The 12,313-nt window shown below is 40.9% G+C and overlaps 1 protein-coding gene across 1 annotated transcript in view; it reads right to left on the reverse strand.

Annotated features, from left to right (window-relative positions):
• Window positions 1-446: 446 nt before the first annotated feature.
• RBM19 (RNA binding motif protein 19) overlaps window positions 447-12,313 on the reverse strand; it is a 148,705-nt gene continuing 136,838 nt past the window's right edge. Inside the window, exons 24-25 of the mRNA XM_082253230.1 lie at window positions 2,110-2,195; window positions 447-637 (exon numbers count right to left, since the gene is read on the reverse strand). Of these exons, the coding sequence (XP_082109356.1) occupies window positions 2,113-2,195 (83 nt within the window). The 3' untranslated portion in view covers window positions 447-637; window positions 2,110-2,112. The remainder of the gene's footprint in view (window positions 638-2,109; window positions 2,196-12,313) is intronic.

The following is a 12,313-nucleotide window of genomic DNA, read 5'->3' on the forward strand; positions in this document are numbered from 1 at the left end:
CTTTCAGACTGCTTGCAAAACTGTTTTCTTCTTGAAGTCCATCAGATCAGTTTATATTCTTCCCACTGCCATTAAAGATTGGGTTAATCCCCTTCTTATCAGATTTTCAGCACAAGCTATTTGTACTGAAACATAATCAAGGCCAGAAATAAAATTTGACTTTTAATTAAACAAAACAAGTCCGTGGGTCTGCATTTGTTAGCTTAAATATAAATAATAGGGCATAGGCTTCATTCATCTTTTTCCAGTTCAGACCCTGGGATCTATCAAGGGCCATAATGCACCAGAAATACATTGGCTTCCTTTGGTTCACAAGCCTGAGATCACACCATTTCCAATAGGCTTTTGGGTAAAGAGTTTTGTGTGATTGTCACAATAGTCTCTGCAGGTTGGCTGTTAAAAAAAAAAAAAAAAAAGTAGAAAAATAGAAAAAAATTGTGCTCTGTTTTTAAACATTGCAAAACTATCATTTCCTTGCATAAAAATCAAGCACAGAAGTGTCCTGTTGAATTCCAGAAGTCCAGCAGTCAAAGGTCCATCAATGTTCCAAAAAAGCTTTGTCACAGGGGGTCAGAATCACTTCTTAAACTGGTGTAATTTGAATGACGACAGACTCTAGAGAATCAGTTCATAGAACCTAAGTGGGGAAAGAGGAGGACCACAGTTAACCCAGACAGCCAAGAAAAATCAGCTCAGTAGCAGCAAAGCCTGAGGCTAGCAACTGTGCTTAGCTGTGCGTTCAGAGGCATGTCTGCAAATCAAACAGCTTGCTATATACGCTGTGTCGGCTGCTGTAATAGCATGCTAGAAAATAGCTCTGTATATTATAGGCACAAAAAGTACTGGTTAAAAATTTGTGTCCCTCCTATGAATAAATAACAACAAATGAAAAAAGAAAGAATTGGGAGAGCCAGATAGAAAGACAACCAAAAAGCCTTGGAAATTAAATCTAATTTAAGTCTAGAAAAGGGTTGTAGATATAAGAGGACAGGGAGATGCCCATGCTAGTATAGAAGGAGAGAGGAAATACAAACACTGGACAGACTGGGCATCCGGAGGAGGGAGGCTGCACTTGGAAAAGAAGGGGGAGAGGAGCCCATCTGGCCACAGTGTTACACAGAGATTGCTGGTATTGAAGGTTCTCTCGGCTGAGTGGAATCAGGGGACGGCTGGTAATGAGATGACAAAACGCTGGCAGTCTGGGAGGAGCGGCTCTGTCACAGCGCTGCGCGCTCAGCTGGGTCATTTGTAAGTGTCAATCACATGGTGCCCAGGGGGAAGAAAAGGGGGGCATCATCCTACTTCATCTGTTCCAGCATAAAGCTCTAGCTGAACCAGGTTTTCCCAGCTACCTGCAGTATCTACAGTCACCACCTGTCAGCATGCGTACACATGAAGACAGAGCACTTTAACTGCACAACAATATAGATTTGAATACATATATGAGAAAGTACATGTGCTATTACTAAGAATTATCTGTGTGCATGCAGGCATTTAAACCATATTCTAATTATCTGTTGGTCCAGTCTATAAAATTCTGCGCATGCACTATACTTGGTGGTACAGAGAAAATAAGTCTATGACAAATATCATGAGGTCTAGATCTGCAGAAGAGTATTTGTTGGGAAACACAGTAATGCCTTGTACACGCAACGATTATCGGCCGACCGATCGTCCGACTTTTGCCAGAGTGGTGTTTTGTTGGTTGGAATGTGCCTAGACAGCACACGAATTTTCTCGGCCAACAAAAATCTACTTCAGAAGTGATGTCATGTGCTGGTTTACTTTCCGTGTGTTTTTTCTTCTCTGAGCATGCCCAGTCTTGCTCATCAGATTTTTGTCTGCCGAAATCTGTACTGACTGACGAAAAATCGGCCGTTCTGTTGACGGCCAACAAAAATTTTATAGCCTGCACACCAGATTTTTTTTGGCCGAAAAGTCAGAGTCGGTTGTCGGATGCATCATACTAACAAGCCGAAAATCGTTGCCCGAAAATTCACGCCAATTATCGACGCGTGTGTACGGGGCTTTACCCTCACTGACTGCTGTTATCGAAATATTGTCTAGGCAGCTATAATATTCAAATGAACCTGGGACCCTAATCCTTACATTTTATTCATCAAGATCATCTGTCTCTAGGCTCTCCATGAAATCCTCCATCAGTGCAGAAGCTTTGCTCTTCTTTTTTGGAGAACCTGTGTGAAAAGGAGCAAAGAGGAAAAGGTGCAAATTAGCGTTATGGCAAAAATGGCATGTGCAATGTCAAGAAGTCAGATGTGCAATGCTAATAATCCTTATTGTTTTATAAGCAAGGGAAATACTGAATATACAATATTATATTACATTAGTAAAATGTTTTCAAAATGGCAGAACTTACTCACGGCTTTATTACACTCACATCTTAATGGAAAATAATGCCATTGTTAACTTGGCCAAATAAGGTGTTTAAGTATCCTGCACACTGAATGGTGACTTCTTGGATGAGTGGCACACCAGTATTCCCCAAATCCCCTGCATTATTTCTCACTGTTGCCCTGCTGTCTTCTCCAGGGAAGTTCCATCCTTTGAGGATGGAGTGGGAGGCCCCACTGACTGACATGTTTACAGAATGCAGAAAACTAGTCAATACTAATTAACCTGCTAGGAGACACAGTTGCTGACAGTGAAAGTGAAGGAGGGGGAGAGAAAGACAGAAAAGAAGGAGTGCAAGAATTAGGAAGTTGAGGAAAAAAGGATGAAATAAAAAAGGCATACGGTTTTAAAAATAACAATTACAGAAAAGTTGAAAGAAACTGAATATGTAAAAACAAATGACCAGATAAGGTTATTTTTTTTTGCTGACAATTTGGTGGATATCAAGTGAGCTCCAATGCTACGTTAAAGAACAAATAGAAGCATAAAAGGAGGGTGACAAACTATGAAAAACCATATAAAGAGAAGTATTGTTTAAATTAATGCAGTGAGATAATATATACGTTGGGCTATGTGCAGAAATTTGAATTTAGGGTGAGGGCACTAAAATGCAGACTACAAAAGTATTAATAATTAGCAATGTGGACAACTGGCAAATGGGACAAAATGAAACCAGAAAAGAATAAGCGATTTAATCGCATGGACATCCACAAGCACTGTACAGAGGGCATGAAAACATAAAGCAGCAATTACAGTCTGTAGTGAAATACAAAATCAGGGAGAGATACAGGAAAATGAATTTTGTGTGGGGATCAAATATAGTTGGTAAAGAACACTGTTAATTGTAAATGTTCATTAATATCACACTCTGCAATATTATTCATTTAGAAGAACTGTGTTTGCAGGTTCCACTGTGTTTATACAGGAGCCATGGGCAGCACTATTCATTTTATTGTAATCTCTTGTTTGATACATGGCAAGGGTCAATACACATTGGCCTACTCTAAAAGGACTAATATGAATAGAAAACCTCTCCAAAGCTTGTCATAATAGAACAGACGTGAAGTAACAATCTGATCTGCAGAGAGACACTGACATACATCAAACTAGCTGATACAAATACAGTTTTCTACTTAACATGGCTTCCCTTATCCAATCTTTACACAGTACCTGATTGGCTAATTTAACCGAATAGAGGTTAGGGTAAGAATGATTTGTCAGTTAAATATGTCAAGTGTTGCACTGGTGCCTGGCACAGTATATACAAATTGTACCTGTAAAAAAAAATGTGTATTTCAAGTTTCCTGATCTTTTAGTTGGTCTATCATAGACTGCAGTACATTTAACAATATAAGCAATTATAGATTTAACCCTTTGACTGCCACTCAGAGTTATGTTGGAACAGAACTGCTTGCAGCAAGTTAGCGTCCAATGCATTTACCAAAGACTGTCCATTCATGGCCACTGAAGCTTACACCCAAAGCAGGGCCCTAAAATATGCATTCATGTAAATGTATATAATCAGTGGCTAACAAGCCCACAATCACATCCACAAAATCTATAATTGTGGTGGCTCCTGTATCCAGCTATGCCTTAATGGCATCTGATGACATTCATAGATCTGCACCCATTTTACTTCTCCAGCCCCTGTCACTTTTCAGTCCGTGTCTCCTACCTGTGCTCTAGCCCATATGCCTCTCCAGCCTGTGTTCCCTTTCTGTGTTTTCCCCCTATGCTTCAAGCAGTGCAGTGCCTGTCTACGTTTGTTCTAGACAGTACAGGCACCATCCTTTTCATTTGCCATCATGCAAGCCTATCGACTACACTACAATCAGTGAGCTTGCACCCTTAATGAGGTGCATAGCTCTGTCAATGTCCGAATGGCTGCTGAACAAGCTAACAACATCCTTGCAACTGAGCAAGGAACAACTCCTGTGTCAGGCTGTTGTGCGTTACTCTGTGAATATGATTTGGCAGCAGATCACATTAGCTAGGGGAGAAACCTCTCCCCTAGCTAATGATGCCAGTTCTGTAAATGACACTTTCCGGATGGTGAGTGGGGAGATCAGTGAACGTGTCTTATGTTCACTGAACTTCTTTTGTTTGATTAAAGTTGGAAATGCTCATTTATTACTGTGCCGGACAACAGCAGAGGAGCATCCCTGTCCCTTTCCCCTCCTGCTGCTTCCCCTGGCTCCTAATAGCAATTCCCAGCTGTCATTTTGACAGCTGGGACTTTTAGACAGCAGCTGCTGTCAAACGCCTCTGAGAAGTGTTTGTAAACACTTCTCATATACAATTCAGAAGAAATACAAAGTAACAATATTTAGTTTTCACCACCTTCTCCTCTAGTCATACTATCTTCTCATTACAACTGAGATTAGGCATATTAAAATCTGGTAAGAGTTCAGACAACATATCAGACAAAATCTTTGCCACCACTCGTTGGTCTTACATCATTCACAGGAGGATCTATAAAATATGTAGGCAATTAAATTAATATTCTTATGTAGCACTAAGATTACCAAGCTAGATATATCAATGACTCATTTTACCCCTTACTATTCCCCTAGTTTCTCCAGTATGGTTTTCAGCACTCGCCCCTGGGGCCTTTATGGTATAGTCCCGTCAAGTCTGGATCACTGAATGTGAATACAATGAGTACCTCCACATATGTATTTAGGTTATAATATATGTGAAATGTGGAAAATGAGATTACGTAATGTACAAATATTGCATGTATTATAAAGTATTAGCTTTCTATATAAAGATACTTTACTCTTCTCCTTGGGTAGATGGCATCTGCCCTGTGAAACGCGTTGAGGCTCATGGGACCCATTATTATGAAGTAAAAGATATACAGACAAATAGAATAGTCTATTTTGAGTTAAATCGGTAGTAAACCCTGAAGCACACATTCTAAAAAATCTCTAGCCCACTATGCTAATCATTTCCCCACATGCCTCAATGCTAGTCACCCCCATAGCATGTTTCTTCCAATTTTGTTTCTGCACTATTTTTAGTTTCTGTGTTCCGGCTGAAGCCAGTGCCATATCTGCGGTGTCTACCGATTCCATATAGCTGTATAGCCATAACCTATAGACATAATCTCATGCATGTGCCTTGAACATAATAGTAATGGGCAAGGCACCTGTATGAAGAGACTGATGGCATTGCTGAGCTTGCAGTCAACGTGGGGGGGGGGCGGACAGAATACAAATGCACCAGTGATGTCCTACTGACAAAGATTGGGCGAAATCTCCTAAACTGCGCAGGCTGGGATGGCATGAACGACCCCCACATGTAAGTCATTTCACTTTGCTTTACATAGCGCAGGGTAGGTCAGGAGACTTTACTACTACTTTAATATTAAATGTGGAAAGTCTAAATGTTTCACAAGGTATTTAGCCCTGATATTTCTGCTTAATGTGGATTTTCAGATAAAGGAAATGTAAAGAAATGCAAAAATCCATGCTACAAGTTTCTGCCCAATATATAGTATGTGCTTTTATACTTTGTGAATGAAAATTGTATATACTTTAACTAATTAGTAACGAACCCTTGAGCAATGTAAAAGTCTAACTGTTTCACAAGGTATTTAGCCCTGATTTTTCTACTGTATATTGGTTTCTTCAGCTTGTTGTGAACAACATAATAAATACAAACAACAGGGAATTTAGTTATGATTCCACAATGTTCAAATATAGACCTAAATTGGAACTTCACCCAAATGGGGAAGTTCTTTACTTTCTCTTCCCCTCTACTTTTCAACTTTTGGCACATTACATTTTTTGGGGGGTGGGTACCTAGTTTTGACAGGTACTCGCTCCCCACTTCTGCTCAGACCGTTGCTTAGGTTTTTATTCCTGTCCATCTCCTCACTGGGGTGATAGATCTTCATTATAATAAATATGCTAGACATCCCAAAGAAGATCCAACATTAGTAGCGCTAAAATTATGTTTAGATCAAAAGGATAGTGCAAAGTCTATGTCATATAGTCCATGCATTAACATAACAGTATGTTGTAGTTACACAGGAAGGAGAATATGGTTGAAAACAAGGTACAAAACCGTCACCACACCTCGTGGAAACCTCTCCCCTTGGTAATGCACTCACCACAGTTTGCACAGCTTTAAAACACATCCAGAAAATGGAAGAAAATTTCAATCTGATGCACCTGAACACCACTTTGTTCTTAACCAAGACCAAAGAGTATCTTAAGGGTAAGAGTAAACAGAAGAGTGTCACAAATAAACTTAAAAACAGTGCGATGAGAACCAGGCTCAGATCCTACAGTTACACAAGGTAATGGACAGGAGGAACCTCTTGGGTGACCCATGCACAATGATCCTAATCAATGAGTGAGAGGCCAATGGTCTCTGAAACAGAATGAAAATAGCAGAGACTTGATCCTTAATGGTAATTTCCAGACCAAACCGCTGAAAGGATAGAATTCCTCCCAAGGAGAAGCTCCCTGGGTGAAAGGCCCTGGATTTACACCAAGTGAAGTAAGCCTTCCATGTCCAGTGATAGACCTTGCAGGAATTGGACTTCCTAGCCTTAAAGAGAAAGTAAACTCTTGTAAAAAAATTTTTTGTTTACCTGCAAAGTAAATGCAAATGCATGCAAAGCATACTAGCACGTAATGTGACACCTGCAAATGAAGCCCGCGTTGCCCCCGCTGGAGACCGCATCCATCTTAACCCGTCTTCCTTCCGGGTCTGTGGACTCCGGCTGTGCTACAAATCGGATCCGCGTGACACCTCTCATGCACACAGGAGCCACCGGTTACAGCACAGGGCTCTGAAGAAATGGCACGGGCAGCCACTCCTTCAGAGCGCATGCGCCGATTAAGTCATTGGCTGCATGCAATGTAAATATCTCCTAAATGGTGCAAGTTTATGAGATATTTACATGACCTATAGGTAAGCGTTATCATAGGCTTACCTATAGGTACAAACAGTACCCGGGTGTTTACAACCACTTTAAACATAGTCTCAGAGATGCCCTTCGGACTTGGGCTTCAACAGCAATGCAGGATTGCAAATCGGCCACTGAAACAGAAGATCCAGACAGTGTGGCATGGCCTATGGTGTATGGATTCAGACAAGCCAGCTGTTCATGCCTGCAATGTACACAGCTTTCAAGGTTGAAATGTGAAGTTCTAACCAGGGCAGGATCTGCACTACCTTTCTTGCCTCAGAGAGACTCCTGGGTCCTCCTTGATGGTTGCTATAGCATATCTCAACTTAATATAGATTTGATGGCCCTCCAACAAGTTGGCCCAATGCTGAAAAAAATCACTAGAAGTGGCAAGATGTTTATTTGAGATTCTTGCAATGACCAAGTTCCCTGAACTAACAGGGTGTCCGGGACTTGAAGCTTCCAGTAAGCCATCACAGTTAAAATTCAAAACCACATCTGATCCACGCATTCCAGAAGCAGAGGGTTATTGGCAGTGAGGGTTAGATCGCTTTTTATATGTGAACCCTTACCTTGTAAAACAACCCATTCAGTTTAAAATATAAATGTAAGAACATTTCTATAGCTACACTGTTATATTCTCCGTGTTGTGAGAGACACAGGACTCTGATCTGGAACAACGGATGTTTATTCAGGACTCACTGTACACTCCAGCATGCATTACAGGACAGCTCAGTATATCAATGCATCTCTTACATGTCTCTAAGATGGCCACTCTGCCCCTTGTCATCACTCCTGGGTGGAGCCAGCCTTAAAGTAACAGTACATGTGAAACCCTTCAGGTATAACATACACTATACTGTCAAAAGTATTGGGATGACTAAAAAACATGTGTTAAGTGAGAGCTATAAGACCTCAACCACTAGCACAAAAAGGTGATTATATAACCTTCCATACAATAAATATAAAAAATGTGTGCAGCGCTAAAACAATAACAATGATATGAAATAAGCACTATACGCTGTGCCTGTGAACTAGATTAACAGTCCTAATGTGCATGAAAGTCCTTAATCCAGAGGTTATAATAAAGTGTCAAACGTGTATGCAGAGTGTCAGAACAATCACCAAATATAATATCAAAGAATACAGTAATGATTGATGCACCTCTAGTGAGTAGTGATCTTAAAGTGTGCTCCTCCTCCACCACATAGATGCACTCACCAGAAATCATATACAAATGAGCCCGAACAACAATCCAAACAAAAGCTGGAAAGCTGGCCTGGCCTGCAGGACCACCCATTGAGTCGCTGTGCGCTGGATATGCTGTATAAACGCTCACCAATCGGAGCCAGAAATATTTCTTCTCAGTGTACTCCCAGGCACAGTTGTATTATATAGTAGAGACTCCAAGCATTCAGCAGCAGACTGAAAAGGATTGATGACGGCGCTCTCTATCTGCAGCTAGAAATTCTTACTTCATATGGGGATTCTGATGGCACCTGGAGCCTGGGATGCCTGCCTTTACATGCACATAAACTTTAATGACACCCCAGTCTTCGTCCATAGGGTTCAATATTGAGCTGACCTACCCTTTGCAGCTACAGCAGCTTCAACTTATTTTGGAAGGCTGTTCACAAGGTTTAGGAGTGTGTTTATGGGAATGTTTCACCAAACTTTCAGAAGCGCATTTGTGAGGTCAGGCACTGATGTTGGACAAGAAGACCTAGCTTGCAGTCTCTGCTGTAATTCATCCCAAAGATGTTCTATTGGGATGTGCAGGCCAGTCAAGTTACTCCACCCCAAACTTGCTCATCCATGTCTTTATGGACTATGAAAGCATGACTGAGGAAAACAAGGAGAGACCTGATGCAACCCCCTCCTTAACCCAGGCAGCTCTATGATGTCACATCACTTCCTTTGTAAACATAATGTGGAAGCATTGTGTAGAAGAGCACTAATATGGAGCACTCTGTAGAGGGATCAGAAGCCCGAGAGCAGGATGATTCAGCTTCAGAAATTAGTGTTGGACAATTCAGTGGGAGCTATTGAACCTGGATGCAATTTTATAACCAATATCCTACACCCCTTCAAAAGTGCAGATAGTGTTAACAGTCTTTCTTCATCTGTCAGGAGCACAGAGGAGGGGGTGGATAGACTGCAGTTACAGTGTGTGGGAGCTGATTGGAGGAAAGGGACACCCCCGCTTCACACAGCAGAAGAACTGTGTTCTGAATAGACAAGCTCCATTCTAAACTCCCCTGCCTCCAGACACAAATTTATCTCATGTGTCAGGAAAACTTCTCAGAAGTAGCTCATGCTGATAACAGGGGAACAAAGCACCAGAGAGAAACACTTAGAGCTTTGGAGAGGGATAAGTAAACACTACAGATATATGTGCTTTGCTCTGATTCCATGACTGAGATTTACAACCACCTTAAGCATATTGTGAAAATCAAATATTTATGGAAGCACTGTAATAAAGCAGATGTACAGTTTGATGACCAAAATTCACATGTTAAAAAATTATAGGCAATAGACTACATATGCAATTTTAAAATAGTGGTATGCATGATTTAACTTAGTATTCAAATGCCTGTCCAGCCTAGCAGCCAACATTTTTTTATGAGCCAAAGATGAGATTTGATTTCATTAACAAGAACGGGAATGGCTCAAAAGTTAGATTCCAGAAGCAATTTTTGGGTACATTGGCTATCTTGGAGGGATCCCAGCCCTAGTATAAGATGAAAATGCTATGCAAGTTACCATAAAAACAGAAAAATAAAAAAATACGGGAGATAGGAATAAGGAATGAAGACAGAGTAAAGATGAAGAGAAGTAAGCGAGAGAAAGAAAAAAAGTGTTCCTCTTTGGATCACTAGGATATGTATAACATCAGCTGGACCTAAAATTAAAAAAAAAAAAAAAAAAGACGACAGGGAAGAAAAAACATTGTGTAAGGGGACCTGTTGTCTAATCAGTCTAACCATCTCCTCCACCCTCTGCTGATCTAGAGTTTAAGGCATGCATTAAAGCCATTAGCCCTGTAAAAAAAAAAAAATGGTTTGTAAGCTCTCACGTGCTGGCCCCTTCTGGCTCTCTTGTCTTGAACTGTTTTGTGACTGTACCGTCTCCATTTATTTTGTAAAGGGCTGTGCAAATTGTTGGCACTTTATAAATCCTATATAATTTTATCAAGGTGCCATTGCAGACCTCCTTCTGAAGATGCTAGCAACTTGGTATGATGATCTAATGACTTTGGTTCTCTGAGTCACTGAACTGTAACACAGATGCTAAATTGCAAAGCCAGAAGTCCTTATCAGCATACTTGTCATTCGGGGGCTCAAAGTAAGAGGGTCAGTATGATAGCCAGTCAACTAGCGTTTTAAGCAAAAGGGTCAGCAATGCCAACCCCAATGTTTCTCCCATGACAGTGTTCCTTTTAGGTTTTCTGCCCCTTTCTGATTCTAGTGCACTGCATTCTTTACTTTTTTTTTCCAGAGAACTTTATTAAACTGTAACCGTTACGTTGGGGGACAGTATAGTTAAAACACAGTTCAAATAAGCATAGCTGTAGTATGAACTGACAACATGGGAAACAAGGCATTTTGCCATGTGTTGGGGCTACACAGTGAATAGTTGCCAATGTAGCACCAATGTATCTGATGTGAATGGGCCCTAAGTCTTTTGGTCTCTGCCATTGGGAGGAATAGGTGTACAAGTCTGTTAACCTTCCAGGTGGGCCTTGAGGTTACCACCTAACCAATGCATCAGCTCTGGACACGTGACCTAGCGGCAGCAGCATCTTCTTCACAGAAAATGAGCAATAAAAAGCTTTTGTAACCAGTTTAGCATATTTTAGAGTGATAGGTACCTTTAAAGATAATGCTTAAGAATTGATAAGCTGTCATATAATAAATGTTTGCTTTTCGGTGTAATACCTTAAGAGAAAAAAAAAAAAACTGTTGCACTGGCTTCATACAGGACTACTTACCATGAATTCTAGACGACGACTGTGCAATCCCTGGCACTCGGTTCATAAAAGCTTAATTAAGATACAGATGAGCACTCCATGAAAGGCTTGCTTCAGGTTACGCTCTGACACGTTTCAATAGATGTGGACTAAAGCGTCTGTACAGGTTTGATGCTGGAATCACAGTCACTTGTACTGCTTTTCCCAACAAGCCCTCCCGTCAAAAGAGAAAGTTTAACTGTCTCAAATGAAGGACAGGTTCTGCCCAATGCATGTCTGCATTTAGCACCTCAATGCTTGTTACATGCGGGCACATAATTCCACCAATTCAGTACACTGTAAGAGTATTTCCACCATGTCATTCAGCATGGCAATATGGGTGCAATCCAGGACACCACGTTATAAACATCCAACAACTGAATACTAATATTTACAGAGGATGTAAAGCTTCCTCTGTAACTTGTACCTATAGGTAAGCCTATGATTAGGCTTACTTATAGGTACCGTAAAAATCTCCTAAACATGCACCGTTTAAGAGGTATTCACTTTGCATGCAGCCAGTGACATCACTGGCGCATGCGCTCTGAATGAACAGCCGCCTGAGATGTTCCTTCAGAGCCCTTTTCCATGAACGATGGCTCCTGCGCACATGCACGGGAGTGAAGTCATCACAGCTCTGGCCAATCAGATGGCTGGAGGACGCAAACCCGGATGCAAGACTGCTGAACATGTTGGCCGTGTCACTGGTGAGCGGGCGGTGCTGCGGGGGCTTCGTACTAAGGTAAGTATTTCATAATGAGCTTGTATGCGATGCATACTAGCTAAATATGCCTTTGTCTTTCAGGGTATTTTTTTTATTTTTTTTCCTGAGGTTTACAACCTCTAATTACAGAGAGTCATAAATAGATATTTACATTACAAATAAAGCATATTCTAGGTAGGTCTGCTCAGCTTTAAAGAGCATAAACTTAACTTACATCACATTACCAGGTATGTTGCAGATTTGA

The sequence above is a fragment of the Pelophylax lessonae genome (genome assembly GCF_965119305.1).
Source record: "Pelophylax lessonae genome assembly, chromosome: 1".
Taxonomy (NCBI): Eukaryota; Metazoa; Chordata; class Amphibia; order Anura; family Ranidae; genus Pelophylax; species Pelophylax lessonae.